Below are 26,484 nucleotides of genomic sequence, written 5' to 3' on the forward strand. Positions count from 1 at the left end.
AGCAAGAGTGGGTACCACTTCTGAGCAAAGCACTTCAAGGTCCTAGTGCCCGGCTACTTCAGCATTTCTGCAGCTTAGTGGTTGCCAAGTTACAGGTAGTCCTCGACTTACGAACACAATTGAGCCCAAAATTTCTGTTGTTAAGTGAGACATTCGTTAAAGTGAGTTTTGCCCCATTTTGCGACCCAGGTTTTTTTTTTCTGCCACGGTTGTTAAGAGAATAACTGAAGTTGATAAGTGACTAACACGGTTGTTAAGTGAATCTGGCTTCCCCATTGGTTTTGCTTGCCAGAACGTTGCAAAAGGCGATAAGGTGACCTGGGGACAGAGCAACGGTCGTACGTATTGAACTAGCTGACAAGCATCTGAACTTGGACCACATGGTCATGGCGCTGCTGCAAAGGTCGTAAGTGTGAAAAACGGTCATCAGTCACTTTTTTCAGTGCCGTTGTAACTTTGAACAGTCACTAACTGAAATGTTATAAGTCGAGGACTAACTGTACAAATTTGCTTCTCTCTAGGGCAGTGTTTCTCAACCTTGGCAACTTGAAGATGTCCGGACTTCAACTCCCAGAATTCCCCAGCTGGCTGGGGAATTCTGGGAGTTGAAGTCCGGACATCTTCAAGTTGCCAAGATTGAGAAACACTGCTCTAGGGCTTTGAATACTTGTGTTTAATGTACTGTACCTGCCATCTATCTGAGTAGTCAGATAGTAGTCATCTATCTCATCTACGACACAGCCCTTTCAGCGGTTCCAAGAAGGCTCCACACCCATTTGCACTACTCAGGGGACCCCGAGGGCATGGATAAACCTCCAAGTGGCCTCAACGACTCTCTAGAAAATGCAAATAACCATGTCTGCAAAGAGTATAACTCTTTCCATTCCCCATCATCCTGTCCGAGCTGAAGAAGCTTTTTTTGGATGAGAAGCGAAACATCTTCAAAGAAAAACAAGAAAGTCCAGTTGCCTCTTGAAAAAGCACCTTTGGGACATTCTGGAGTGATGTTCTACAGCGAAGGGGCTACCATGGAGAAGGCCCTTTTTCTTGATCCCACCAGATGGAACTCCTTAAAAGGGGGACAAGTAACATACCCTCTCTGGTGGGTTAGGTATAATTGGGAAAAGATGGCTTTTCAAATAACTGGGGTAAGGCTTTAAAGGTGACAACCAACACCTTGAATTGGATCAGGAGACAAAATCAGCAGCCAATGTAGCTCCCTCAAAAGTTGTGATACATGTGCAAATATAAGCTTGCACACAACCATGTGGGCCACTACATTTTGAACTAATTGAAGCTTCTGGATACTTTTCAAATGCAGCCCAATATGAATGCATTGTTGTAGTCAAGACGGAAGGCGATTAGGGCTTGTATGCCTGTATCCTGAAAAAGGCTGAAGTTTAGAATAGGGTAGAATAGAGTAGGAGTAGAACAACAGAGTTGGAAGGGACCTTGGAGGTCTTCTAGTCCAACCCCTTGCTCAGGCAGGAAACCCTATAGCATTTCAGACAAATGGTTGTCCAATCTCGTCTTAAAAACTTGTTATTGGAGTATTCACACTTGTTGGAGCATTCACAACTTCTGGTGCTATGTTGTTCCACTGATTAATTGTTCGCCAGGAAATTTCTCCAGGAAATTTCTCCTCAGTTTTAGGTTGCTTCTCTCCTTGATTAGTTTCCACCCAAGTGGGAATAATGATGCACTTACGCTTTAAAAAATACACAATATTTTTTTAATTAGTTATTTTAAACAGAGGATAAAAACTAACAAGAAGTAATGTAACGTAAAACGAAAAAAGGAAAAAGAACAGAGGAAAATCCAAAAGTAAAGAAAAAAGAAAAAGATAAAAGTAGTTTCTAATTTTCTTTACAATTATTACAACACATACAAAATTACCTCATACTTTATGGTTACAAAAACAAACCTATTTTTTTTTTCTATTATCTATCTTTCCTAATCATCCAAACCATAAGGAATATTCATTTTTTCCCATTTCACCAAAAAGTCTGTAAAGGCCTCCCAGTCAGCAGTAAAACAGTTTAAAAATAAATACTAAGCCTTTTAATTAATTCCTTTTTTTTATTTTATTTTTGACTAAACACAAACAAACAAGACACAACAAACACCATAAAACATCTTCCATTACAAATTGTAAAAAGTGTGTCAATTGGTTACAAAGAACTTTCGTGCATCCCTTCCACAGTCATCACCTATGATTCATATCAAATTATATATTTTACATCAGATATATTTATATATATTACTATCATCATATCTCTTCCTTCATATGACTATAGTTGTTTTAATGTCCCTTTATAACAAATATTCCGGAATTTAAAACAAAAGCACATAATGGCATTCCATTATCTATTTTCAATATCATCCAGCAACATTATATCTTTATGACACATTCAAAATAAAAATTATGTTTGATAACAAAATTTTTGGACCTCTTTTCTTAATCACTGTTTATAATTTATATCTAATTTCCCTTTTATCATGTCAATACAATTATTACATTATTATCATTGTTGTATTATAGGCTTTCATACATAACAGAGTTTTTAAACTTCCTTTCATGGTCACCATTTAAAATTTATACCAAATTTCCTCTTATCAAACCAATACATATGTGTACATTGTACATCACTAACAATTATTTATCTAACTTTATCCATTATCACTTCATTTTTAACATAATGCTCTAATTTTAACTACATTTAACTAGTGTTTTGTTATTAGTTCCCATAGCTCAACCTGTGTATTTCCAGTAATAGTGTAGTCCTATTTCTTTTGCCATTTGTGGAATTAGTCTTCTGGTTATTTCCTTAATCAAATTTGTGTGGACTTCTCTTCACAACTTGTTGCTTGTTAGATATCTTGTAAAATCTCGAGACCCTCCGTCCACTTCTTTAATCAGCTTATCTTTGGTTATCAGTAGCGCTTTTGTCAAAGTTTATCTCCTTAAGTCCATCAATTCTTCCCTTTCTTCTTCTTCTTCTATAACTTGAAGTGTGGAGCGCCTTTCCATCTATCTCCCCTTTCCATGTTCCACTCTTTCCATCTCCAACCACACTCAGTTCACTGTCAATATCCACAATTATCTTGCCTCTTTGTTCATTTTCCCCTGGGTTTTTAGGACTCTAGCTTCCACTTTTTCCATTTGCTGGATATCTTCCATATTTCCATCTGGTTTTACCACATTACAATTTATATTTTCAATGTTTTCCAATCTCTTCTCAAATCTGTTATTTCTAATAATTTTTGAATTTCAAAGATAATCTGTTGTAATGTTATGGTTTCTTCTTGGTGTTGCTCCATCCTTCCAGTTAGTAAACACTGCCACTCTAGTTTAAAAACAAAGCTTTGTTTTGACTTCTTTCCAGCTACCAAAGAGCATCCAAAGAGCACCTGCATAAACAACCCATGCTCTTCTTCTTATCTCTTCTATAAACAAGCTGAAGCCTTTGAAGTGCAAGGTCAAAATGATCAAAGAAAAGAAAGAAAAATAAATGTTTCCAGGACTCAACCTCCAAGTGGCAGTGTAGCTTATTTTCCCTCTGAGGTTATTACCCTCTTTATATTCTTTTTATATCTTCTTTATGTTTCAGGTTTAGAAGAAACTAAATTCTTAAATGAAACAAAATAAAAAGAAAAAATCCATCCCAACCAGTATTGTAGAAGTAAAGCAAAAGATTTAATCTATAGGTAAAAAAAGAAGTAGGAGAAGAAAAACCAATACTTTGACTTTAAAAAGTGAAAAATGTTTAAAAAACTTCCATCCATAAAAAAATAAAATAAAAAAGGATAACACACTGTCCAATAATGTTTAATTTCGCTGCTTATTTTCTTTTCTTAACCAATTTAATTTAGCCTCAATCTTTTTTGGGCAGTCTTTTATAAAAATAAGAATTCCTCACCAGATGGACACACTTTCTCTTTCCGCTTTCCTCCCGTTGTGGAGCTGTCCCAACTTCAGCAGCTTGGGGCTGTGCATATGTCGCTGGCAAGAAGAGATTCTCTTGGATCAATCAGGAACTTTGGGGTGTCCCTGAGATCAGCAAGACGTACTCTTCCCTGTCACCGTCTCTTCGGGACAGTTTAGGTCCAAAGGGACTGCCCAGCAGCAAAAGTATCGACTGCAATCTCGGAGTTCTGAGATCGCACGTCGTGTCGTTGCGACGTCAGCTCCTGTCTCCCCCACCTTTTAATTAATTTCTTCAAAGGGGTGGTTTATACATAAACAGATATATACAATATAAGTTATGGCTCAAGAAGCTGTAATCTGAGATAAACCTCTGCTTATTTAATAAAAGGAATCACATTTCATTAATTTCATTCATCTTTTATTTTCATGTTTAATAATCTTCCAGTAACTGAAGAGAGTTTACTTCCAACATCTGGATAAAGGCACTCCTCATAAAAATCAACATTGAAAAGGCAAACCACATAAAAATCAAGATGAAAATAAATAAACAAAACTGCTACAGTAGAAACAATGGCTCGTTCCCCTCTCCTTTTTGAGTTTTCCTTCCTTAAGACAATTTATGATGTGTCGTCGTTTCTTCGGAGGACATTTTGCAAGGATTTGCTTTTATTGGTTGTGCCTCGAGCCCTCGTAGGACATGGTAGTGTAAAAATCAGAGCCCATAAATATGTAAAAGTTAGCACGCCTGGATCAAAATAGGCCATTCCCACCCTGTAACTTGTAGTTTTTCAGCACACGTCACTTAAAACTGCCATGTTCAAAATGGGAAAAAAAAGGGCCTTGCTCGAATTATCAACCACTAAAGCTTTATTCCATGACGCTTCTGACAAGCGTGTGTAAAATGATGCTTCTGCCGAGCGTACATAAAATCTACGGCGTACAGACCTTGAGCTCAGATCTCTTTTCTTCTTCCAAGAATTAGCTTCATGATATCAATTACGCTACCTGACGGTTGCCTGGAGCTCAAGGTGAGCTCTGTAATTTTATTAACTGCACCCATTCTTGCACGGGTGGTTCTGGTGTCAGGAATTACCGGTTTATCTTATTTTAAACGCATGAAAAGAATTCGGAGACTGGAAGCAAGCTGGCCACCCACCAGACTGTTAGAATTGCTTGAGTGATTATCTGCTATCTAGTTGTTTTCGACTCCTTAACACCCACGTCCAAAAGGACTTCATGCTTTATAATCAGTCAATTAAAAAAATGTCGAAAATAAAATGACTGCCACACCAACAGTTTTTTTAAAAAATATCAATTTCCCAAAACTTGGCCCGTCAAACAAGATTGCACATTAAAGGAAAGGGATTAACAATAACTCCCTGGAGGGCTAAAACTGATTCAAACAGTCACAATATGGACTTTATAGAGGACATGTGATAATTGGAGCTCTAAAAAACAACACACACAGAGATGTGTGAATGAAAAGAAGCAAAATGTGTGCAGATTATCCTCTCTAGCCCAAAGGGGCCACAACTTTATGGCATAAAGAAATCCAGCCATGAAGATTCATCATTAAAATATAAACGAGGGTAAGCACTCCAGCAGCATTTCTCAAGCTTAGAAGCTTTAGGCTGGCAAACTTAAGGTTAGAAATGGGAACAAAATCTATGGAGTACAAACTACCCACAATCCATCCTTAAAATACAGGCCACCAAAATGCAGCCATTTTGCTGATATTGAGGTACAGGAGGAGTAAAATCTAAGGGTTTTTTTGGGGGGGGGCTCAAAAGAGCCCATGGATTTTGCAGAGAAGTAGCAGATGTAGAGAGGTCATTTCAATGACTTCTACAAGAATATTTTTACAACCCAGAGATGCTTTTTCAAGAGGCAAAATTGGACTTTGTTTTGTCCTTGAAGATGTTTTGCTTGACTGAATGAAGTTCAGAACTGAAGAAGCTTCTTGGATGAGAAGCAAAATGTCTTCAAGGAAAAACAAAGTCCAGTTGTTGCCTCTTGAAAAAGCACCTTCGGGACAACCATGACCTGGGTGACTGAGAATCTCTATAAATATTTTTATCTCAAAACTGTCCCCTGCTTGTTCGCCTCTCTACTCCCTCCCCCATTTCTTTTGTGCTCTTAAAATTCACGGTCCGGCGTTTTTATAAGCCGTACAGGCAACTTGTCCCATCAGAAAAATGGGGAAACAGGCTTTAAATACATTCATTTGAAATCACAGATATTGGCAACGCAGAAGAAAAACTGGCTTGTTCTCCCATACAACTGTTTGCGAAACCTTAGGCACGTTGACGTAGGCTTTAGGGATTTTTTTTGTCCAGCAAGTGATATCTTCTGCTCTCGATTCCATTTTATTGTTCAGAAAGTCAGTCAAAAGTGCATAAATTTATCCTTCACAGATCTGACAGAGTCTGCCTTTGTGTTTCGTTCCAGGGATCCGCCCATCCCTACCGGATGTACCCACAATTTCTATAAATCTATACACATCCATAAATGTGAGGAAAAGCACAGGAAAACAGATTCAACCTCAGAAGGTCAGAAAGAAATAATAAGAGAGGTTTGAGGAGGTGTGTGTGTGTGTTGCCTATTAGGCAGGCACAAAGAGAAGTGGAGGGCACGATTGGAAAATAAATATGTGGTCCTCTTTAGCCACCCCAACTTCTGCTGGGACATGCCCAAGCTCTCTACCCATGTCCTTCAATTGCATTCTTTAGATCCCCCAAACACATCCATTTGGTTTCTCCTCAGTTTGAGCACACGTTTTCCTTTCCCTGCCATGACAAACTTGGGGAATGTTTAAGATGCCCTGGAAAAGAGGGTCAGAGCTGCCCGCTGAGGCTAATCTTGGCCACGGAGATGCTTTCTGTATAATCGACCTCGCCCTTCTCGTAAATGATAAAGAGGCAGTGGTCGTCCTGCGGAGAATTTCCCTCCAGGGTAGTCATGGAGGAATAGCCACTGGAACCTCTCCAGATCAGCAAGGGTTCTTTCCACCAAGAAGACCCATTGGTGAAACTCCAGCGCAGCGTCAGGTTGACCCCTGCAATGGAAAGGAAAAAAATTCAGTGTCCAACTTACCGTATTTTTCAGAGTATAAGACGCACCTTCCCCCCCAAAAGAGGGTGCATCTTATACATTGAATACAAAATTTTTGGCCTCCCAAAACCCCGCCCTCTTTGCAAAAATGGATGTGCAGAGGCTTTGGGAGGCTTGCAAAGTGCTCCTGGGGGCTGGGGAGGGCAAACATGAGCAAAAACCGGGCTGTTTTTGCCCCCCCCCATCCCCCAGGAGCACTCTACAATATTTTTAAAACTTGCAAATATTTATATGCGTGGACTTCAACTCCCAGGATTAACCAGCAGAGTTAAAAAGTCAGAGATTTTAAAGTTTCCAAGGTTGAGAAAAACCGGTTTTGCAATATTTGCACATTTTAGCAAGAAGTTTCACTCTTTTGAAGACAGAAAGTCCATATTCTGGACATTCTCCACAGAGGGGGAGGAATAGGGCCCCACCAATCTTCTGTTTACAACACAGTCCTTTCAGCAGTTCCAAGAAGGATTCACACCCATTTGCCCTATTCAGGTGACCCTGAGGATGCCTTAATTTCATGGTGATCAAGGTAATCTATGGTAATTCAGAAAATCCTAGGTGACACCTGGCTGGCTGTATAGTTAAGCCTGCTGTTTTAAGATTGGAAAAAACATCTTTTATCTGCTGCAGCCTGTGCTGTACTTAGTGCAGCACATTCTGCATTAAATGTTATAAATAACAATATTACCCAGACAGATTTCACAGCACCTCCTACTTCAGTGATGGCGAACCTATTCGGCACCAAGCACCAAAAAGGGACTGTGTGTGCGCACTCATCGGGACGCAACCTGGAAGAGAAGCTGCTAAGTGGCCATGCGCACATCAGGAAATGAAATTCTGGTTTCCGGCGCACGCATGCACACCAGCCAGCTTGTCTTCCAGTTACCGGCATGCATGTGTAATAGTCTTCACCTGTAATTTTGATTCGAAGGTCTAATAGGGAAATTAAGAGAATTAACAGAAGCTTAAGCAAAGTGCACAACAAATAGAAGTGCTACGAACACAAAAATCTCTTGTGTCAATTGCAGTCTTTTCAATGTCTGTAGGGAGAGGACAGTTGTAGATTTAAAAAAAGTATCAGCAAAAATATTTCCCACCCCCAGCAATTTGAGTGAATTTGGCCAATTGTAATAATAATAATAACATTCCACTAATAATAATAATAATAACAACAACAACAACAACAACAACAACAAGCACAAACCAGCCGTGGTAATTCCAGTGGTAATTGGCACACTGGGTGCTATTCCAAAAGCACTGGAATTACATTTAAAACAGTTAAAACTTGACAAAATCACCATCAGTCAAATGCAAAAAGCTGCACTGCTTGGATCTGCACGTATATTACGAAAATACGTTATGACGTTCTAGGCCCCTAGGTGGGGCCCGACTAGTAATCAATGCCAAATCTGGCGAAACAACTGGCCGCTGTGATACAATCATATAATAATAATAATAATAATAATAATAATAATAATAATAATAATAATAATAATAATAATAATAATAATAATAATAATAATACACCAATAATACACCAAAGTTAAGCAAACAGTAGCATTGTGCAACTTGTACTCCTGGGTACAGATCATAAGTGCGTTGCCACTTTTTCTACTACAGGTTCGGGTGTGCTCCCGCAGATGCGCAATGGGCAGATGCGTCTGGGCAGGTGGGCGGAGCCGCCCACCGTCGCTACTATCGGTTCGCCCGATTTGGGCCGAACTGGGAGCAACCCACCTCTGGTACAAATATATAAACAGAGAGAAAATCCCATACGTTTTCATTATTTTTACTCACGCAACTCGCGATGGGCTGGGTTGGTGAAGAAAACCAGGCCGGATTTGAAAAGAGCTCCTGCAGCCACTGCGGGATCCACTAAACGCTCATCAAATCTGACGTTCTCCAGTGGAAGGGTATTGCAACCGTCGTAACTGCGAACCACGATGCGACATCGGCAGTGGTAGAAATTCTCATTCCGGGCATTCACCACCACGGAGCCATCTGGCAGCTCATAGGGCTGTTCGAAAAGGAGACCAATGAGCAGCTGAGAGGATTTTGGGATAAGCAATCCTATTCTTTCTTTTCCTCTATATTTGGGTAGGACCTCACCCTTTCTATTGCCATGGTTTGTGAATCACTAGGTAGCCAAGCCCTGCTAAGCCATACACAGCATGGTTATTTAAAACATTTTTTTTAAAATTTCAAGTTTTTAATTTTATTTTACATGTGTACGTATAAATGCATGAACACCTGGGCACCTGGGTGTCATACATTTTAATACAGATCAAACTAGCAATATTAATCATAGTTGTTACATTCATCCAGCTTATGTATTTCTAATAATAATACACATTTATATGAAGTTATTATCTTTCATTATTACATTATTTTATGTTTCAATATATTGTTCGAATGCCAATCACCATATTAACATACATGATAATACTGCCATTCAATTTTTAAACTTCCCTCTTACAATACAATACAATAGCAGAGTTGGAAGGGACCTTGGAGGTCTTCTAGTCCAACCCCCTGCCTAGGCAGTAAACCCTATACCGTTTCAGACAAATGGCTATCCAACATCTTCTTAAAGACTTCCAGTGTTGGGGCATTCACAACTTCTGGAGGCAAGCTGTTCCACTGATTAATTGTTCTAACTGTCAGGAAATTCCTCCTCAGTTTTAAGTTGCTTCTCTCCTTGATTAGTTTCCACCCATTGCTTCTTGTTCTATCCTCAGGTGCCTTGGAAAATAGTTTGACTCCCTCTTCTTTGTGGCAACCCCTGAGATATTGGAACACTGTTATCATGTCTCCCCTAGTCCTTCTTTCTCTTAAACTAAACATACCCAGTTCCTGCAACCGTTCTTCATATGTTTTAGTCTCCAGTCCCTCTTGTTATTGCTTTTATTTTATTATGTAAAATGTGTATAGTATTATTCCCCCTTTCTTTTATTTGTCTCCATTCTCACTTTTAATCATATTAAAAGCCTTTTTCTTTCTGTTCAACATCTCTCGCCCACTGTTGGTGCTTTGAATACTGTTCGTTTTTAACTTACCGTACTGCCCATATTTCACTCTTTGCATGTATTTATATTAAGATACAATCCATTATTTCATCATTCAATGTATAAATACACAGTTCTAATACCATACAAGATTATTTAAAGCAAAATCTTTACTACACAGAACACATGAGCCTGTGGATGAAATTAAGATGATTTGGGATAAACACTAATAGCCTTTTGGGATAAACACTAATAGCCTTTTCCTCCTCATTTGGGTAAGACCTCACACTCCAATTTGTTTCAACCATTAAGGGTTATGCCATCGAAAGAAACAAAACTTTACTGTAAGCTGCCTAGAGTCAGCTTTGACACCCTGGTGAATTTTCTGAGACGTAAAACTCAAGAGCCAAGGTTCGAACTTCACTGTGGTACTGACCTGGCATTCGTCAGGATTAAAGTCACTGTAATTCTTCTGCAGTCCATATGGGATGCCATGCAAAGGTTGCCTCCCGTAATACCAGGTCATGCCGTGGTCATCACTGAGGAGGCAGGAGATCCCGTCCAGCTCTAAAGTCCCATGACCACAAACTATCAAGCGTCCCTTCTTGGGCTCGTAGCGTTTCTGCAAACCAGGACACCATTGGTTAGTGTGATGGAATATAGAAAGCTGGGAGGAAGTGCATTTCAGAGGAATAACAGATAGGCCAAGCATCAGTGGTGGGTTCCGGCTCCAGTCGCAACCAGCACACTGCACACGGGACCGAGCATCCTCATCGGGCATGTGAGCTGCGCATGCATGCGCATGCCCCCGCCTTGCGACATCCAGCTGCTCGTGAGCAATTGGCCTGGTTGCTTCAAAAAACAAGTAAGGAACGCGGGCGGGCAGGTGGTCCAAACAAGCCACCGTACTGGTACGGTGGCCGCTGCTCCTGACTACTACCGATACGGCCCTACTGAGCCGTACCTCCCGGAACCCACCACTGCCAGGAATGTTGTGTGAAGGTGAAGACATCAACTCTTTAATTCTCAGGTATGGACAATCAGATCCACATACGAAGAGTTCAATTAGTTACTTTGTTGCTTATCCCCATAACCCAGGAATATTCTCTGGATAAGGTTCAAGGGCATTCAATGGGAGAGTCGGACCTTGCCCTTGTGTGCCTATGTAGAGATTCCAGACTAATTCCCCACTTGATTTCTCCCCCTGGCTCAGCCAGTCTCTCTCCGACACTAATATTCTCAGAGTGGATGCCTGATGTAGATAGCAGTGTACTCCAGTTTGGCAAGATTCTGTCTATAGGTGTGGAAAAATTCTTTAACTCTGCTTGGAAACAATACTGGGTGTTTTCCTTGGTTTACTGGGTCTGACAGCTAGGAATGTGAGCACAATTGCCGTTTCCTTCACCGTTGCACTGCACTGCTTCTCTCCTCCATCCCTTTCTCAAAGAGGAATGAGAGGGTGCACTTCATTCTTCCATGAAAATGCTGCCTCTGCTTTAGGGTTGGGACACCTTCAAAGAAAAACAAGGAAGTCTAGTTGCCTCCAGAAGAAGCCCCTTTGGGACAACCATTACCTGGATGACTGAGAATCTCTACAGACAGTCAGACAAGAGAGGCAGGAGCCTCAATGGTTTAACGGTCAGAGAAAGAAACGTAGAACGGACCTGCCCCAATGGATCTCCAAGCAGTTAAAAGTAGTAGTGGAAAGCTTTTATTTTCAGATTTTCAGATTTTGTTAATGTAGCCTTACAATAAAGTAGAATTCGTTCCAGTGGTGTGTTCCAGATCCCGTTGCAACCAGTATGCTGCGATGGGGCCGGGCATCTACCATGGGCATGCGCGCTGTGCACACATGTGTACCCACCGCTCTGCAACCCTCCAGCTGCTTGGCGGAGGTTGCGCAGCCGCCGTACGCTGCGTCTGTGTGTGCAAATGGCCCGGTTGACTTAAAAACAGGTAAGGAACTTGAGGGGAGGTGGCCCCCCCCCACTAAAGCACCATTCCGGTACAGTGGCCGCTGCTCCCAGCTGCTCCCGGTATGCCCAAACCGGGGTATACCGGCCAGAACCCCCCACTGATCTGCTCCTGTTTGCTGACTTGTTTACCTGGAAGAGGCAGAAATTTGCTCTTTTGTAAAAATAGCGGTTGATAAGGATCAACACTAGCATGCTTGCTACAGGCTCTGTTCTGTTCCAGTCCCGCATCATCATCAGGACACATATAAACGGGGGGGGAGGGGGGGCTAAGAAAAACAGTGAATAATTCAGCGCAATCATTCTTACTGCCTCTATGTTTGAGGCGTAGGCTCACCTGGATGCCGTAGCCCGGTCCAGGGGCAAACATGGTCGTGCCAATTTCCTCAGAGAGGTTCCGGGGACGGCTCCATGTGACCCCGTCATCCAAGCTGCGAATAATCATGACGCTGGCAGTAGAACATCCCCGGTAGTGTGCACAGAGAGTATATATCAAGAACACCATGTCCTTTTCCCAATCTATCACCACAGCTCCAAGATTGAGACCGTCTGTGAGGGAACCATCATCAACTATGAATGAAGTCGGGCTCCAGTTAGCACCTAGAAGGACAGGCAGATCACGGATTAAATTTCTCTGCTCGGCTTTTTCAGTCTGATACCAGCCTCCTCTTGGATTACTAGCAAGAGTTGCGCTGTGTTGTGGCCCGCCAGCGGACAACGGAGCTGTCAGCACATTCGGATAATGAGTAGGTTGGGGAGGAACATGGGCCAGTTCTAGAGGATGGGGAAGGCTCAGATGAGGGCTCTGTGTCGGAGGCAGAGAGGGGGCCAAGGAAGTCTGGAAATTCTCAGCTGCCTTTGGAGCTAGACAGCAGTGAGGCAGAGGAACAGCAGGAGCCTGTTCCCAGTGTGCGCATGCGCAGAGCTGCCAGAAGAAAAGAACAGCTAAGAAATCAGACTTGGGAGTAAAGCCACAGGTGGATGGTGAATCCCCCCCCCCATAGGAAATAAAAGAGGAGCGACAGGAGAGTGGACATTCGTTCATTCGTTTCAGGAGTGTGGAGATCTGTCCGTGAATCTCAGAGACTCTGTGCCAAGTCTTTCCTTGCACAGTACTGCGTTTGGAAAATATTTACATGGCAGCGTTCCAATATAGATAAGGCCTGTGGTCATACATTCACCTTGGAAAGATGGCTTACCAGGCCTTTGTTGAATATGAATGAGAGAAATTCACATTCATTTAATAAAAGGGGTTTTGTCGGGACCAGGGATCTCCTTTGTGCTTTTTGGGGAAGCCTAGGTCAGAACACACTGCGCATGCGACACACACACACCCGCACGCCCCCCGCACACGCCCCCCGCACACACCTCTGCGGATATGTGCGAGACCCCTGTGCACCCCGCTCCCCACGCAGAGACCCGAAGGCCAGCTGGCCGGTGGGAGGCGCACACACATGCGCAGTGGAACTGAACTGGGGTGACGGCTCGCGTGCCATCAGAGAGGGCGCTGCATGCCACCTCTGGCATGCATGCCATAGGTTCGCCATCGCGGCCTTAGAGATTTCTGCCCCCTGAGACAGAAACCACCGCCTACTCCCGCCCCTCCTGCTTCTTCAGCCTCACAAACCTTTGTCTACTGATCTGCGAAGGGCTATGAATTTAGCTCCGCTGTCAGAAGCAGACGTCTTCCTGGCTTCTGAAAAGGCCAAGAGGGTGCCGTAAGGTGTCGCTGTGATGAGAGGGATCCTGAACGTGTTTACCTCCCCGATTGCGCCGCCACTGACCCAGAGCAATTGCTCCATGACGATACGAGGCTTCACCTGCCGAGACAAACCAGGGAAGTTCATCAGGCCTTGGTTGCAACAAAGAAGCGGTGGAGAAATCATAAGCATATCTGTTATCCGTGAGGCTTGTTCTCTGCATGGACCCCTGCCAGAGGTACTCAGCAGGTTCTGATCAGTTCTGGAGAACCAGTAGCGGAAATTTTGAGTAGTTCGGGGAACCAGTACATACCACCTCTGACTGGCCCCGCCCCCAATCTATTCTCTGCCTCCCGAGTCCCAGCTGATCAGGAGGAAATGGGGATTTTGCGGTATTCTTCCCCTGCCCTGCCCACCAAGCCATGCCCACAGAACCGGTAGTAAAAATGTTTGAATCCCACCACTGACCCCTGCGCTTTTTTTTAATGGCAGGATGAGATAGAAAGTTTCCTGTTCCTGAGATTCATAATCCCCACAGAAAGTGCTAACTTCCTGTCTGAAGAGAGAACCAGGGTTGGGCCAATTACGGTACTGTTTTTCAATCAAACTTGGTTAAGCAGATGCAAAAGAGACCGAGACTCTGCTTTATCTTTAACAGAAGGATTTGCACCAAATTAAGTCTGTTCGCCTTTGGGCCCAAATCCTGAAACACAATAAAAATAAGTGAGAAAGAATCTAGACAGCATACTAAAAAGCAGAGACACCACCCTGCCAACAAAAGTGCGTATAGTCAAGGCTATTGTTTTCCCAGTTGCAATGTATGTCTGTGGAAGTTGGACCATAAGAAAGGCTGAGCGCCAAAGAATTGAGGCCTTTGAACTCTGGTGCTGGAGAAGACTCCTGTGAGTCCCTTGGACTGCAAGGGGATCAAACCGGTCAGTACTAGAGGAGATCAACCCTGACTGCTCTTTAGAAGGCCAGATCCTGAAGAGGAAACTCAAATACTTTGGCCACCTAATGAGAAGGAAGGACTCACTGGAGAAGAGCCTAATGCTGGGAAAGATGGAGGGCAAAAGAAGAAGGGGACGACAGAGAATGAGGTGGCTGGATGGAGTCAGTGTGAACTTAAATGGTAGAGGACAGGAGGGCCTGAAAGAACGTTGTCCATGGCGTGGTGATGGATCGGACAAGACTTTGCGATTAACAACAACAAAGCTAACACTCTTCCAACTGCACAATTGTATTCTTAAGGCCGTACCGTGATGGAATGCAATAAGAACTTCCTTAAGTGAGTGAACAAGTGGGACAGAAACTGAAACAGAAGCACTGAAAATACCAAGAGGGAACTAGTTATCAGAATCTTGAAATTTAGGGAACTTCACCCAAAAATGTGCAAGAGTGTAACAACTTAACCACAAGGCAAAAAAGAAAAAAAAACCTCTAATAAATGAAATTTTTATTAAGGATTTCAGTTACAGTAGTCAAATGTAATGCAAACTAAGAACAAGAAAGAAAAGGAAAAGTGAAAATGCAAAGGTCGGGAAAAAATGGTGGAGAAAAGTAAGCACAGAAAATATAAAGAAAAGAAAAGAATATAGTTAAGAGAAAGAACAGAAAGCGCTAGGGATTTGAACCGCCGAACGGCCGACCTTTCTAATCGACAAGCTCAGCGTCTTAGCACTGAACCACTACGTCCCTGAGTACACATTCTATATACATAAAGATATATCTGCACCCGTGTACACACACACACACACACACACACACACACACATATATTAATCACTATCCATTTTGACTATGTAGCGGAAATAGGAAACTTGAGAGTTCACGAGATTGATGCTATATGGAACAAAAGTGTGACTGAATGTTGGTTTATTATTTGTATTTCTCCTTAGATTTTTAAAGCATCAACTAGTCTCTTTTATATGTACAGTAAGACATCCTCTTTCATGTCATTCTTGTAGCTATTTGCAGATCCACTTTCAATGTCATCTCTGTCTTGTCAAATAAAATGTGTTTCTCATTTGCCGGTTCTTTTGTAACACCTTTTGGGCACAGTCTAGCCATAGGAGCAAACTTAGAAGCTGACATTACTAAACTTCTGATTCTATTTCTCCACCTATCCTTTGGTATTTTCAATGTTAAAAGAGTTTGTGTCATTTTATATTCTCAATTAATTAGCTGTGCATTTTAGATAATACCTCAAAAGTAGTTAACAATTTCTAAATGTGATTGGAAAAGGAAGCTTACGAACATAGTGGCTTTTAAAAGGTGCCAACTGTGGTTGTGAACAAGTTGGTTATTTCCGTTGTCTCCCAGTGCTCAAAACCCAGTGGGGACCAGTCTTGTGGCCTCTTTGAAAGTAACAACTGTTCAGAGTTCACGTGGGCGATCTCCTGTCCTCTCCTGGTCCAGAAAAGTTCTGAAGAGCTGGTCTACTCACCTGCTTTTCGTTACAGGTAGTTTTTGACTTACAACACTTCATTTAGTGGCCATTCAAAGTTACAACAGCACTGAAAAAAGTGACTTGCAACTGTTTTTCACAGTTACAACCTTTGAAGCAGCCCCATGATCACGTGATCAAAATTCAGATGCTTGGCAGTTGGTTCATATTTATGACCGGTGCCATGTCGCAAGGTCATGGGATCCTCTTTTGCCACCTTCTGATGAGCAAAGTCAACGGGGAAGCCAGTTTCATTTAACTGCTAGGTTACTAACTTATCAACTGCAGTGATTCACTTAACAGCTGTGGCAAGAAAGATTGTGAAATGGGGCAAAACTCAATGTCTCACTTAACAACCGACATTTTGGGCTCAATTGTGGTTGTAAGTGGAAGATTACCTGTATTGATCACTGTCGTTGGCTCTGCTTTTCAGTCTGCCAAAAATCCCCATTAGGAACTAAGCATACTTAGAAGTCACAAATAAAAAGAAAAAAACCCAGAAACGCTCAAGGTAAATGGAAGAGTATATATAACAAAGCAAATCTAACACTCTAATAATAGTTGCAGAAATGACAACATTTCAGATTTCATAAAAGATAAGGGGTGGAGGATCAAATGCTGAGAGCTCCGTGGAGGAAAAGCGTGATATAAAATATTATAAACCGGACAAAACCTTCAAACAAATTTCCATTGCTTCTTACATATCCCTGACATTTCCTGTTAACCGCTGGGCACATGATCTGAAGTGAAGATGAATCATTTTGCAAACAGCAGAATATTTATTGACTCCTAAAGACATCACAGTGACCTCAAACCTCATCTAGTTCTATTATGAGTTTGGAGTTAAAAATATAGGAGATTTGTATGTACGCTCCCCCCCCCCCCCAAATATTAACTATGGCTTTTCAAAAGTAAACTAGGGTGTACATTAAGAGGCCTTTCAGGATAATATTTTGCCCTCCAAAGTTTTAAGGGCAGCCAGCAGCCCCTCCAAAGTAATTATTGATTTTTAACTGTTATTTTTAATAGACTTTGTTGCAGAAAATGACAGGCGTTATAGACTTCTCAGGATACAGGAGGAGTTTATTTGGCAGCCTGGTTCAGAAAGTTAGCACATGGCTAACGTTGCAAATTCTGAACAACCTTCAATATCGAAGCACACATTCTTATACATTCTCAAAGACAGCGTTAACACGGAAACACTTAACTCATTTCTTATTGGTTACCTTGAGGAAAAAGCCTTATAAGGAGATGGAATCTTACTTTTCCTTTCGTCTTGGGCCATAGGTACTGACTATGTGTCTTTATGCGGACTTTAATTGAACCTTGTGGTTTTGGACTTTTGACATAGGGACGTTTGCTGGAACATGTTGTGGTTGAAGGCTGATGACATTTCCCTGTCCCTTTAAGCAAGCTTCCAACTGTCCCTTTTATGCCACGTCTTCATTCTTATATTTTAATCCATATTTTATTCTACTTTAACTTGACTTCTGAACCAGTTGCTTAATGACCAAAGTTACAATGAACTAAAACTGTCCTTTCAGTCATATGATTACCTTTTGGGTGCTAGGCAACTGGCTCGTATTTACAACAGGTTGTAGAATCCGGAGGTCATGTAATTTCATTTTGTGTTGTTGTTGTTGCCATTTTCTGGCAAAAAACACCCACTGGATAAACTGGATTTGGATTTATGACCTGTAATCTGCATAAAAGCCACAATATCTCATTTAATGACCATTGTAAAAATGACTCCGGTCATATGGTGACTTGACTTACAAACGCAACAACTTACGACCAAAATTCCAGACTCAATTTTGGTTTTAAATTGAGGACTTCCTGTACAGCTTCCCCACCCCCTCCCGTGCCTCGAAGTCAATCCTGAGTCTTGACTCTTGGTGACTATATGGATAAATTCCCCAGCTTGGAAGCGCCTTGCACATTTTCCCATTCCTGGGGCTGAGAGGGACGGACTGGCCCAAGCTGGTTTCATGTCTAAGAGAAGACTAGAACTCAGAGTTCATTGTGTCTTTTATAGCTAACTGGCTCTCTGCTATATTATAGTTAATTATTTTTTCTGTAATTAACAACTCTCTAGATTTTTATCTTGCATTTCATAGACAACTAAAAGTGGCAAACATACTAATATTCCTTCCACTTCCTATTTTCCCCACACAATCCTGTTAGGGGAATTGGGCTTAGTATATGTGTGACAGATCAAAGTCACTTAGCCATTTTCCTGCACTAACAGAACTCACAGTCTCCTGATTTCTAGGTCAATTTCTTAACCAATGAACTAAACTGGCTCTTTTAATATTTTAGCCTAGCTTACATCTTGAATTGCAACCCGACTCCCCACTCAAAGATCAGAGGCAACCCTCTCCCTTAAAACTATTACATGTAGCAATAACTTAATAAAACCAGGGTTTAACAAAGGAGAGTGATTCATGTAGTTGTAAACTTAAACTAAACAAATCACATCTTGGGTTAGCATAAAGCAGGAATCCTATCTTTTTTTCCCTTATCATCTTCTAGACTGACATCACACACCCTTTGGCACAAAAGCTGGCCCCGGGGACTTTAAGCTAATCCTTCTATCCTCAGCAAGGTAAACATCTGATAACATTATTTTAAATTGTCCTTGAATTGTCCATGTCCCTACACCCATACCCAAAGCAGCCCTACTATCAGCTGATAGATAGACTCCCTCTGAAAACATCCATGCAAGATCTTCACGCAAAACCAGTTTTGGGATGGTGTTACTTCCCACCCACCCACCCATTCGTTCAATCATGTCCAATTCTCAGAGACTGCATAGAGACAAATCCCTGCAGTTTTATTGGCAAGGTTTTTTTTCCAGAAGTGGCTTGCAGTTATTTCTTTTATTATACAGTAATTAATATGCTCTGATGCTAAGGAGTTCTACTCCCCCGCCTCAGCTGAAAAGAACTCTGTTCCAAATGCCAGTTGCCTTATATTAACAAGCTCTGATCAGAGGTGGGTTGCTACTGGTTCTCACTGGCTCAGCCGAATCAGTAGTGGTTTGTTGGCCTGGGTCGCAGAACTGGCAGCGACCCAGGCTGGCCACACCTCTGAACTGGTTTCCCGGTCGCCGCTGGCATTGCCGGCATGGATTTTTGTCCTTTTGCCTGCACAGAACATTTTACAGGCAACTGTGCACATGCGGCAGCACACATCAGGCAAGCGCGTGAAACGAACCAGCAGTAACATCAGCAGCAACCCACCCCTGGCTCTGATGCTAAGGAGTTAGACATTCTACTCCCCTCCCCACCTGAAAAGAAGTCTGTTCCAACTGCCAGTTGCCTCACAGTCTATTACCTCAGTTCAAATTGTCAGACGTTCCACTCCTTCACTCAGGAGCAGCCTGGGGCTCCTTATAGTACTAAATGTCGGTACCTCACCAAAATGTCTGCACCTTCCACCTGCTTCTGGACTCAAGGCGGCGGGAGCGATATTCCCTTATGTGTTTCAATCACCGACCACCACTGAGCCAACGGATTGTGAACCAAATTTCTCCTGCATCGCCTGATCCCATAGTTTTATTGCAAAGCACGGGTATCCAGCCAATACTACATATTACAGCGTCTCATTGATAAAATCAGGGCTGAAATCTACCCAGTTCCCAGTGATATTTTTAAGTCTTGGTAGTTTCTGTTGTTTTCCTAACCCTAACCTTTCCTTTGGACTGTAAGCATCGCTATTCAATACTATTCTGGGATCAGAATAGGACGAATCGCCACAGCCAACTCGCTGCGGCAAACTCGCCATAGCCCACTCACCATGGCTAACTCACTGCAGGACATCTCACGCCAGGACAATTTAATAATTCAATTTAATTCTTGAATATTTTTTTAAAAAACGTCATTCACCTTTCATTCTGTCCCTCCTGTTGCATCCTCCCTTTAGTGATTCTATTCCACCATTTCTTTGATGTTAGTGTAACTCTTGTCCCTCAGTGAGTTGTCTTGTGGAGAGTTGGCCACAGCAAATTGGCCGTGACAATTTTGCTGTGGTGAGTTGCCATACACCCTTTTGGAAGTGGGAGAGCAAAGTTATTTCAAATAAGGCTTAACTTCTCCTTAACTTCATCCTGTATCAAAATGTTGACAGCAGGAACAGCCGTGCCTTCTGGTTTCATCACAGACAAACCAAGATTTGACAAAGAGACAATGAAAAAATATCCCGGTCAGACCTGTGAAGAGGCTAAAAAATTTTGGAAAAAGATCAAAAATTGGCTGGTGGCAATAACAGGGGTTAAAATAGAATGGAAACCTGAAATTTTTTTATTAGGAATAATGTCTGCGAAATACAAAAAAGAAATCCAGTATTTAATACTACATATAATTACGGCGGCAAGGATTGCCTTTGCCCAGAAATAGAAGAATAAATTAACTCCAAGTGAAGATGAAATGATAAGAAAGGTTATGGATTGTGCTGAAATGGACAAACTAACTAAAGAAATTCGGGGAAAAGAAGAATCAGAATTCTACCAGATATGGGATAAATGGTGGATAGGTGGATGGAGGAAAGAAACAGGCATCAATGAAGGAATGTAACAAAACTCAAAAATAATAGTTATGAGTAAAATAAAAGAGTTAAGAATGGTGAAACTCAAATGAAATACAATTGAAGGGGAAATAATATAAGGTGAGCGCTATCGATTGTTAATTGCTATTAGAAAGAACAGGAAGTTCCTGTTTGTATTGCATTGTGTAAATGTGTTGTACGTCTAAGTTTTGTGTGTGTGTATTTTATATGTTTGTTAATAAAATTGAAAAAAAAATATCCCGGTCTATTTTTCTGTCCACCCAAGAATGGGAACATGCAGGCAAGTGCAACTGTCAGGGACAAAAGGTACAGAGATTAGAGCACAGAACAAGAAGGAGATTACCAAAGAGTGAAAAATGTGACGGGGAAATAAACAAACGAAACAGACCTTTCTAGGATCCGCACAGAGAAGAATGTAAAACGTTTTGCAAGAGAAACCGTAAATACACCTAGCTGTGATTAAGTCAAAAAAGGGACCCGTCACTCAGACATATATAAGTAGTCCTCGACATACGATCACAATCGAGCCCCAAATTTCTGTTGCTCACTGAGACAGATATTACATTTTGGCCCATTTTACGAACTTTCTGATCATAGTTGATAAGTGAATCAGTACAGTTGTTAAATTAGTAACAGGGTTGTTAAGTGAATCCGGCTTCCCCATTGACTTTGCTTGTCAGAAGGTTGCAAAGGGTGCTCGCATGACCCCAGGACACTGCAACCGTCATAAATATGAATCCGTCGCCAAGCGTCCGAATGTTGATCGCGTGACGATGGGGATGAGGCAGCGATCGTGTGAGAAATGGTCGTAAGTCACTTTTTTCAGTGCCGTGGTAACTTGGAACGGTCACTAAAACAAACTGCTGTGAGTCAAGGACTACCTGTAGGCAAACAATCTTGCTAATTACAGGTAGTCTTTGACTTAATTGAGCCATAAGTGTAATTGAACTTACAACCATAATTGAGAATGTTGAACGTGAGACATTGTAAATTCAAGATGGTTACTGAGCACTTAAATTTTGGTCACGTGACCGCAGGGTGAGGGGCAGCTGTCTGTCTGAATTTTAGAACCAGGTTGTAAGTAGCTTTTTGGGGGGGAGAATTGTAACTTTGGACAGTTGCTAAATGGTTATAAGCTGAGAACCGCCTGAATGGTTATCATGGAATTGTGCAATCTGAGATATTTAATAAATACCTAAATTTTCTAGAAAAGCTGTTAGGGATGTAACCCTAGGCTTGGCTTGGCAATGTATATAAGCTATGATTACTTTACTGTTACTTTAAATGTTGAAGAGATGTAATTGGCTTGTTACCTCAAGCAGCCATAAGAGGGAACCAGAATGGCTGTTAGCTCTCTGTTTGTTAGATGCTGATCATGGATACTGTTTGATACTGCTCGTGAGTTACTGAGTCTTGCTACTGTTAGCTACTCTGTGTGTTAAACTGAGAATATTGATAACTGACTGACTGAACCGTGTATGACTTGGACTGTTAACTGGACTCTGAATACCTCTATATTTCCACATAGTAAACTACTATATTTTATACTATTCGGTGTCCCTGTATGCTGATTTGTGCGTGTTCTTCCATACCACTCTCACTACGCTTCTCTGCACACTCGCTCTCCTAACGGGGAGCTTACTTACTTAACAAAAGCCATCCTGAGCCTGGTGTCCCTTAGATGTATTGGGGCTGTAATGCTCATAATTTATTTACTGATGTACAAATTGACTTGTAAAACTTTGCTTTAACCCTAACAATTCCGAGTAGTACGCTCCCACACAGGGCTCAGAAGCTGCCAGTCTGAGAGCTTCCTAAAACTGTCCTATACATAAGCCCTAATTATGCCCAATCAAAATAGAATAGCTTAATAGACAAACACAAGCAAACAAGATCTCCCTCAGCTACCAGCCGCAAAATTTCAACTCATTCTCTTTACTAATCCTATCATTTACAGTAGCCTCAGGAGAGAGAGTTGTCTCAAGTCTACTGTAGAGATATATAAAAAATGGCAAATACACTCACTGGTATCACTCACTCACCAATCACGAAATCTCCAGAACCGTAAAGCCTACAAACTTGAAATTTGGCACGTACGTTCCTCTTGGCTTCTAGGTGCTCGCTAAGAATGGATTTTTTTGAAATGAGTATCAGATCATTAGTATTTCTTATACAGTAATTAGCATGCTCTGATGCTAAGGAGTTCTACTCCCCCTCCCCACCTGAAAAGAACTCTGTTCCAACTGCCAGTTGCCTTATATTAACATGCTCAAATGCTAAGGAGTTAGACATTCTACTCCCCCTCCCCACCTGAAAAGAAGTCTCACTTTCCGTTACCTCACTTCAAACTGGCAGACGTTCCACTTCTTCACTCAGGGGTGGTCTGGGGCTCCTTACAGTACTAAACATCGGTACCTCACCAAAATGTCTACACCTTCCACCTATGAAACTGCTTCCGGACTCAAGGTGATGGGAGCGATATTCCCTTAGATGTTTGAATCACCGACCACCACTGATCCAATGGATTGTGAATCAAATTCCTCCTGCTTAGCCTGATCACATAGTTTACGACCATTGTTAGCACAGGTATCCTGCTAGTATGTGTGTGGTGTGTGTGCGTGCGCGTGCGTGCGTGCAACATGCGTGTGTGCGTGTGTGCGTGTATATGTATGTGTATGTGTGTATGTATGTATGTATGTATGTATGTATTTGTGTTACAACCCCTGGTATGCCCAAATTACATCTGCCTAATTTGCAATACAGCCCAGGTTCGATTCCCGGTAAGGGTATGGCTAGCTGATGAGAGCTAATTAGCTTGAAATAGATCTATACTAGTCTCCCTTCATTTATTTATCAGCACAAACACAACACAAATATATATATATATACTTGAGGCTGGGTTTTGGGCTTAAAGTGTGATCGGAGCTGCCGTCTTTCTATAAATCTTGGTGGGTGGGTGTGGAGTGCTGGCTTTGTTTTAGTAAGTGGAATGATTGGTTGTGTGGTTGTATCATGATTGGTAGATTGGTGCTGATTGGTGCTGGCTGTGTGTCTATTGTTTCGTGTTGTAACAACCTGGGTGGTGGATGGGGCTCGTTTATAACACCCCCCCAACATGAATAAATGTGACGTTACCTCCTGCCTACCAGACATCTGGAAACCAGCCCTAGTCAACAAACGATTGGTCAGATCTAGGATGTGCTTGGGAGGGGGGGTTGTATTTGTTTTGGATAGCTGTCAAAGCTTCATCCAGATGCCCCAAGCTCTATGGCCTCCCCAAGATACACAAAGAAGGAACACCACTCAGACCCATAGTCAGCTCCATAGGCTCACCTCTACAGAATTTTGCCAAATTTCTTGCCAAACAACTTCAGCCCTACACAGAATCCATCACCTCACACGTACAAAACTCAATCCACTTCATAGAAACAATAAAGAAACAAAACCTACAACCCAGCGACCTACTCGGGGGACTTTCTGGTTTTTCTTTGAAGTTGTTTCACTTCTCATCCAAGAAGTTTCTTCTTCGTCTTCAAAGAAAAAGCAGAAAGTCCTGTTGCCTCTTGAAAAAGCACACCCATGACCTGGATGACTGAGGATCTCCATAGACATAAAGAAGAAGGTGTCAATCTGTTCTCCAAAGCACCTGAAGACAGGACAAGAAGCACTGGGTGGAAAGTAACTAAAGATAGAAGCAACATAGAATAAGGAGAAATGTCCTGACAATGAGGACAAACACTGTTTGTGGTGCAACGGTTTACTTCCAGATGTTGTGGGTGCTTCATATTTTGTCTGTCTGTCTGTCTTTCTTTCTTTTTCTTTCTTCTTTCTTTTCTTTCTTTCTTCCTTTTTCTTCTTCTTTTTCTTTCTTTCTTCTTCTTCCTTCCTTCTTTCTTCTTCCTCCCTTCCTCCCTCCCTCCCTACTTCCTTCCTACTTTCTTTCTTTCTTTCTTTCTTTCTTTCTTTCTTTCTTTCTTTCTTCTTTCTTCCTTCCTTCCTTCTTTCTTTCTTCCTTCCCTCTCCCTCCCTCTTTCTTTCTTTCTTTCTTTCTTTCTTTCTTTCTTTCTCTTTCTTCTTTCTTTCTTTCTTTCTTTCTCTTTCTTTCTTTCTTTCTTTCTTTTTGTATTCAGTTGTATATGTACTGTTTGCATTATTTGTGTTTTAAAAAAAGAAGAGCGAGGAAATGCACACACACAAAAAGATGTTGGATAACCATTTGTCTGAAGGGGTGTAGGGTTTGCTGCCTCAGCAGGGGGTTAGACTAGAAGACCTTCCAAGGTCCCTTCCAACTCTTGTTATTCTATTCTATTCTTTACATGTTGTACTCTGACAATAAAGGTTTGGATTGGAAAAAAAGAAAAAAGAAGAGAGCGGACATCCATCTGTCTGCAATGGGACAAGGTCTCCTGCTTCAGCAAGGGGTTGGACTAGAAGACCTCCAGGGTCCCTTTCCAGCCCCGAAAGGCGTTCTAAGTTGCTCCTTCGCCGGCTGGGACGGGAACCGGTCCACACCGCGCGCGTGTGAACCGCCCCACAATCCGGAGCAGCGAAGCAAGCCGGCTAAACTTCAACCACCACCACCACCACCACAACAACAACAACCCTGCTATTGTGAGTCATCCGAGTGATGGGAGTCCCTTCCCCGGGCGACCTCCTGTCTCCTCCGGTCCCTTTGCAGCTTAGCCAAGGGACGCGGCTTCGGTTGCTCCTCCAAGGCAGCCCCTCTGCCCGGTCACCTCCCCACTCCATCCCACCTTGTCCCGCACGCAGGAGGCATCTGGGTCGGGGGGGCTTCGCTTAGCCCGAAGGGGGCTTCTTCATTCAGACGATCCCAGCGGATCCCAAAGCGGGCATCTGTGTCCCCCCCAAAAGTCGAGCGACGCCACGCCGGCGTTACCTGGTCCGGAGTGACCATCCCGGAGATCGGCCAGCACCACAGCCCCAGGCACAGGAGCCCCCAAACGGAGGGTCTCCTCCGGGCAAAGCCCGAACCGCCCCGCGGAGGCGATCCCGGCGCGAAGTCGCAGCCAGCCTTCATTGCCTCTGTATGTGAGTCTGTGTGTGTCTGTGTTTATTGGGCGGAAGTGACGACCAAGGCCGATGGAAGGAGGAGGCAGCTGCTGCTGTTGTGGTTGCTGCTTGTTTTCCTTTTCCCCCCGCTGTCCTCCAAACCGTGTCTGAGTGGGTGGACGAGGCCCTGCCCCTTTTCTCTTTTTAGGCATTTATTGATGGGTTTCTATGATGAAATGTATTGTTTCATCATAGAAAATAAAATATAAAACAGTGAGACAGACAACTAACAGAGGATTAACAGAGTTGGAAGGGACCTTGTAGGTCATCTAGTCCAACCCCCTGCCCAAGCAGGAGAGCCTGTTCTATTTCTGACAGGCGGCAGTCCGGTCTCTTCTTGAAAGCCTTCAGTGATGAAGCTCCCACAACTTTTGGAGGCAAAGTTGTTCCAGTGGTTGATTGTTCTCACTGTGGAAAACTTCTCTTTATTTCCAGGTTGAATCTCTCCTTGGTCAGTTCCCATCCATTATTCCTTGTCCGGTCTTCGGGTGCCTTGGAAAATAGCTTCACCCCTTCCTCTCTGTAGTAGCCTTGCAAATTTTTGGTGATTAATAAGTAGGACGTTGTAGATGGTTATAGAATGTTTTTGGTTTAAAAATGTTTATTCGTCAACAGATAACCCATCATGACAATAATGAAATAATAACTCTAACGGGTAAAAACAATTTGGATATAAACTATAATATGCGAC

General features: G+C 42.3%; 1 protein-coding gene across 2 annotated transcripts; it reads right to left on the reverse strand.

Annotated features, from left to right (window-relative positions):
• Nucleotides 1-4,324: 4,324 nt before the first annotated feature.
• NEU1 (neuraminidase 1) lies at nt 4,325-25,895 on the reverse strand. Of its 2 annotated transcripts, none has more exons than XM_081934305.1 (6): nt 25,621-25,895; nt 13,639-13,831; nt 12,349-12,611; nt 10,475-10,660; nt 8,831-9,050; nt 4,325-6,983 (listed from the first exon to the last, which is right to left on the reverse strand). In XM_081934305.1, the coding sequence occupies exons 1-6, from the start codon at nt 25,759-25,761 to the stop codon at nt 6,763-6,765; spliced, it is 1,224 nt and encodes a 407-aa protein (XP_081790431.1). In that variant the 5' UTR covers nt 25,762-25,895; the 3' UTR covers nt 4,325-6,762. The 2 variants fall into 2 exon arrangements, with proteins under 2 accessions (XP_081790431.1, XP_081790432.1); XM_081934306.1 differs by lacking the exon at nt 25,621-25,895 and adding an exon at nt 25,478-25,555.
• Nucleotides 25,896-26,484: the final 589 nt, after the last annotated feature.

The sequence above is a fragment of the Natrix helvetica genome (genome assembly GCF_964273705.1).
Source record: "Natrix helvetica genome assembly, chromosome: 1".
Lineage (NCBI taxonomy): Eukaryota > Metazoa > Chordata > Lepidosauria > Squamata > Natricidae > Natrix > Natrix helvetica.